This window comes from Ailuropoda melanoleuca, chromosome 8, assembly GCF_002007445.2.
Source record: "Ailuropoda melanoleuca isolate Jingjing chromosome 8, ASM200744v2, whole genome shotgun sequence".
Classification (NCBI taxonomy): domain Eukaryota; kingdom Metazoa; phylum Chordata; class Mammalia; order Carnivora; family Ursidae; genus Ailuropoda; species Ailuropoda melanoleuca.
In genome coordinates, this window is record NC_048225.1 from 65899663 (window position 1) to 65905487 (window position 5825).

Below are 5825 nucleotides of genomic sequence, written 5' to 3' on the forward strand. Positions count from 1 at the left end.
AAAAAAAAATAAAGAGCTGTATACAAAAGAAAAGGTTACCTGTTTTTGTGTTGGTCCTTGTTTTGAAAAATAACCAAAGGAGAAGAGCCATGGGAACTGAAGGAAAAAACAAAACAAAAAACCCTCAGTGATATTTTTTAACTCACAGAAAATACTTCTGAAGACCTAATTTCATAAAAAATACCACTTACTTTTATGAGAAGCTGCCTTCCAATGCCAAACTTCACAAAGAATAAAAAGAAAAGTCCCGCAAACATCAGCTTAAAAACAGAGGTGATGCCCCCCACCGTCACATAAGCGGCATACTGGACCTAGATGAGGACGTAAAGTCAGAATGTTACTCCCTACTTCTGGAGACGAAGTAATACGAGAGCGTCAGCAACTTACAACTTACTCTGTGGTCATAAATAGTGAGCAAACGCAGTTTCCACTTTATGAACGTGTCATGTTCTAAAAGGTTGTTCAGAAACCAGACACTGGGAGCCTACTTTTTAAAGAAATTGTTGCAAATGGTAATTAGCTTCCTCGACATGAACACAAAAGTCCCCATGATCCATACATAAAAGGTCCACAAGAATGTACCCAAATTCAGTAATTACACATTACGAGAGCTTCTACTTAAACCTCTTCTGTGAGAAACCAGTATTTTAACTTGACATGTTGTTTCCTCTCCCCACCCCCCCCACCCGTGGCATGCTTTAGCTTTGGTCCTGTTTTCTTTTTTTTCTTTCATTTTTAAAATTTAAATTCAATTAATTAACTATTATCGGTTTCAGAGGGAGAGGTCAGTGATTCACCAGTTGCGTATAACACCCAGTGCTCATCATATCACGTGCCCTCCTTAATGCCCGTCACCCAGCTACCCCACCCCCCACCCTCTCCTCCAGCAACCCTGTTTGTTTCCTATGATTAAGAGTATCTTATGGTTTGTCTCCCTCTCTGATTTTGTCTTGTTTTATTTTTTCCCTCTCTTCCCGTATGATCCTGTTATGTTTCTTAAATTCCACACATCGGTAAGATCATATGATAATTGTCTTTCTCTGATTGACTTATTTCACTTAGCATAATAGCCTCTAGTTCCACCCACGTCATTGCAAATGGCAAGATTTCATTCTTTTTTGATGGCTGAGTAGTATTCCATTGTATACATGGACCACATCTTTATCCGTTCATCTGTCGAAGGATATCCAGGCTCTTTCCATAGTTTGTCTATTGTGGACCTGGCTGCTGTGAACATTGGGGTGCAGGTGCCCTTTCAGATCACCACATTTGTATCTTTGGGGTAAATACCTACTGGTGCAACTGCTGGGTTGTAGGGTAGCTCTATTTTCAACTTTTTGAGGAACAGAGTTTCCTCTTCAAGTCTCAGGAGCAGGAACAATTACTTCCCACACCAAAAGGAATAAGTTGTTACTCCTGAGGTCGCAAGGAGAGAAGAACCCAGGCATCTCCACCAGCAAGAGTATGCTAGCAGCTAAAAGTCTCAAGAGGGATTGTTGGGTGTTTAGGACAGCAGCAGTCCCTGGACTAAATCACGGCTCCTCTTTTTCATTAACAAGGTATGCAGCTGGCCAGATTTGAATTCTGGGGGAGGCTCTCTCCACCCCCATAAAATGCAAAATGCTCTATACTACCGAAGCCTACACTTCCAGGAACTGAACCCTGCAATATTTAGCCTGCTTTTTTTTCTTTTCCTTTGGAAACATAAAAATCCTACATCAAACAGGTAGGATGCTCTTCATTAAAAATTAAATCGTACGCACTTACAGGTGATTGCTCTAAATTCTCGAGCAGGTAACGCTGAGTCCGCCTCACCACAGACACATCAGCCCCCAAGAAGGGAATGGAGTAGCTATTCAGTTCTCTGCAGTATGAAACCGGCCACCTGCAAGACGGACCCACAGACCCAAGAACATGCTGCATTTTCTCCACTTACAGTTAACTCAGCAAATTTCTGAATAAAAAACATAGCTTTTCTGGAGGCAGTAATGACAACAAAGATGTCAGATCTGTTCGCAGTTAACATTTATCTCAGAATCTGTCCTGTGTCCTCCACACCTACAGCAAACAAGTGACAAGTGGGACAGAGCAGTCTTCCTCATACCAAGGGCACCTAACAAACACGTTTTACCCCATCAGTCTCCCTGGACAGCACACTCACGTCACCAGCCAAACCCCAGCATGAGTTTAGAGTTCTCACATAAGTAAGTCTTCACATGAAAGTGCTATTAATAATCTACATAAACTCATCACACTTTAAATGGTGGTTTTACAGCACAAAATTAAACTGATGTTTGATTTTGATGATAAAAGTAAAAAGGCACAAAATTCATTTTCTCCCAGAGTCCAAATATATTATTATATATGAAGTACTTAAGCTCAGGATAATATAGTAATTATATTTTACTTAGCTAGGAAGACAATCCTGAATCCACTACAAAACAGCCCCAGGCTTTTCCAAGTGGCGTACTTTATTAATAACCCCATCAACAGCAATATATTTAGACTTGATGTACTAAAGAACAGATTTTGGGGCACCTGGGTGGCTCAGTCAGTTAAGCATCTGCCTTTGGCTCAGGTCATGATCTCAGGGTCCTTGGATCGAGCCCCACATCAGGCTCTCTGCTCAGCGGGAAGCCTGTTTCTCCCTCTCTTCTCTCTGTCCCTCCCCCTGCTTGTGCTCTCTCACTCTTAAATAAATAAATAAAATCATAAAAAAAAGAGAGTGAGAGAATAGATTTTAAGTTAATATACCTTCTTTTCAATTTTGAACCAACAATGGGAACAGGTTTCAGATTTGACTCATTTCGCAGTTTTTTCAAATGACTCTTATCTCCAAAACCATAAACTGCAGACTTCCAGGTACCATCGTGAATGCACAATCCCTAGTAAAAATTCAAAAGGTAAAGAAACACGTCTTAAGGGATAATTACTAAAATGTAAAACCAAGAAATTTGTAATTGTTTACAGAGAACACTTCACCTCTATTTGAGCAAGCCATAATCCCTTATTTAGTAAATTTGAGATGAATTTTCGGGCAGAACTAACACTCACTAGCTTGATCCTATTTCATATTTATAACCACATATGCTCTTTCTTCTTCTTTCCTACCATCATTTATGCTCCTTTTAACAGATTTTCCCCTCTGCATTTTCACTCAACTAACTGACCATATTCCTTCAAAATTAGCCTTTCTAATTCCTATCCCTATGCCGATTCCTCAAAATTTCAAGATGTGTTCCCGAGCACATTTACACACACATATACAATGTACACACCTACCCCGGCCCCAGTGTACTCAATGCCCTCCCCCCGATGCCCCTTCTCTAGCCCCAAGTTATATAAATACCTTCCACATAAGTCTTGTTAAAATATATTTTTTTTAATTTTAAGGCTCACTGACATGATTTATATTTTAATTTCTTTCCCCACTTCTTCAGTTTCTTTCTGGAACAGTAGCCAGCATAGAATCCTTGCTTGATCTTGCCCAGACTCATTTGTTCCCTTGTTTCTATCCTTCCCCAGTGCTTTCCATTCTTGCAACATAATTACACGCTCCACAACCCTCACCTCCAAAGCCCACTAGGCGTGACTGGCAGAAAGGAAAGTATGGGCAAGGCTAGACCCTCAGGCCTCAGTGTCTTGGTGCCGACCCTTCTTTACCTAACTTCCAGGGGGGCCTTTTAATTCTCTGTCACATGAATACCTCAAACTTCATTTATAATTCTGATTGTACATAACTGTATTAAATCCTGCCTTACATGTAGTTTACCTTGTTTGAACGAACAAAGTTATTTAGAAATATTCAAAAACCAATTTCGTCACAAGATTTTGAAAGAGGAGTATCAGTAAAGCTGATGTGAAGACATTGTTGCTTGTTAATAAGCAGACTAAGAGAAACAAAAAAACCATCAGAAGATTCAGGAGTTTATATCAGAGATTTGATGACCCTGGAAGGCAGACAGACACCACACTTCACTTCCATTCTGATTAGTATCTTCTGTTGCGTTAACACAAACAGAGCTAGAAGTCTGAGGAGTTTCTCTGGGAAACTACTCTCAGTCTGGGCCCAGGCAATGCGACCTATTTGCAAACATAAAGATTCCCAGGGACACCTCGCTGGCTCTGTCAGTGGAGCACGTGACTCTTGATCTCGGGTGTACAGATTGCTTAAAAATAAAATCTGTAAATAAAAATTAAAAAATAAAAGATTTCCAAATACCAGGAGAAAACACCTTTTTGAAAACCTAAGAATATCTTCTTATACAAATAAGCCATTAAAAAGGCACAAATCGCATTCCATTTTTGAAAGCTATTTACCTTATTGAAAAACATAAAGAACACAAAACATAAATATACAATTTAATGGAATTATGAAACAAACATCCCTGTAGAGAGAGAGAGAGAGAAAGGACTCCAACAAGATCACAAAAGAAAGAGGAGAAATAACAACCAACACCACAGAAATGCAAACAATTGTAAGAGAATATTATGAAAAACTTGGGGCGCCTGGATGGCTCAATCAGTTCAGCGTCTGCCTTCGGCTCAGGTCATGATCTCAGGGTCCTGGGATCGAATCCTGTGTCAGGCTCTCTGATCAGCAGGGAGTCTGATTTTCCCTCTGCCTTTGCCCCTCCCCTTGCTTGTACTCTCTCTCTCTCTCTGACAAATTTTTTTAAAAAAGAACATTATGAAAAACTATATGCCAACAAATTTGACAAGCTAGATGAAATGGATAAATTCTTAGAAACATATAACCTACCAAAACTGAAGCAGGAAGAAACAGAAAATTTGAACAGATTATCAGCCATTAAACTGATCAGTAATCAAAAAACTCCCAACAAACAGAAATCCAGGACCAGATGGCTTCACAGGTGAAATCTACCAAACACCTATTCTTCTCAAACTATTGCAAAAAATGGAAAAGAAAGGAAAAATTCCAAATTCATTCTGAGGCCAGCATTACCTGGATACCAAAGCCAGATAAAGATACCACACACACAAAAAAGAACTACAGGCCAATATCTCTGATGAACATAGATGCAAAAAACCTCAACAAAATACTAGCAAACTGAATTCAACAATACATTAGAAAGTCTTTCCCCACAGTCAAGTGGGATTTATTCCTGGGATGCAAGGGTAGTTCAGTATTCACAAATCAATCATGATACATCATATCAATGAGAGAAAGGGTAAAACCATACGATCATTTCAACAGACGCGGAAAAAGCACTTGATAAGGTACAACACTCACTCATGATAGAAACCCTCAACAAAGTAGGTTTAAAGGGAACATACCTCAACATAATTAAGACCATCTATGAAAAACCCACAGCTAACATCATCCATAATGGGGAAAAACCGAGAGCTCCTCCCCGAAGATCGGGAACAAGACAAAGATGTCCACTCTCCTTGGTTTTATTCAATATAGTACTGGAAGTCCTAATAAAAAGCATCCCAACTGGTAAGGAAAAAGTAAAACATTTATTATTTGCACATGACATGATACGCTATATAGGAAACCCGAAAGACTCCACCAACAAAACTGCTGGAACTGATAAAAGAATTCAGTTAAGGGGTGGCTGGCTGGCTCAGTCAGATAAGCAGCAGCTCTTGATTTCAGCTCAGGTCATGATCTTGGGGTCCTGGGATTGAGCCTCATGTGGGGCTCTGTGCTCAGAGCAGAGTTGGCTTGAGGATTCTCTCTCCCTCTGCCCCTCCCCCTGCTATCTCCCTCTCTCTCGAATTAAAAAATATATATTCAGTTAAAGTCTCAGGATCCAAAATCAGTTGTATAGAAATCTGTTGCATTTCTTTTTTTTTTT

At 39.7% G+C, this 5825-nt stretch overlaps 1 protein-coding gene across 1 annotated transcript in view; it reads right to left on the reverse strand.

The window, feature by feature from the left end:
• The window catches only part of SCCPDH (saccharopine dehydrogenase (putative)), a 42319-nt gene that overhangs the window by 14515 nt on the left and 21979 nt on the right, over window positions 1-5825 (reverse strand). Inside the window, exons 6-9 of the mRNA XM_002923916.4 lie at window positions 2755-2885; window positions 1768-1885; window positions 192-311; window positions 40-96 (exon numbers count right to left, since the gene is read on the reverse strand). Of these exons, the coding sequence (XP_002923962.1) occupies window positions 40-96; window positions 192-311; window positions 1768-1885; window positions 2755-2885 (426 nt within the window). The remainder of the gene's footprint in view (window positions 1-39; window positions 97-191; window positions 312-1767; window positions 1886-2754; window positions 2886-5825) is intronic.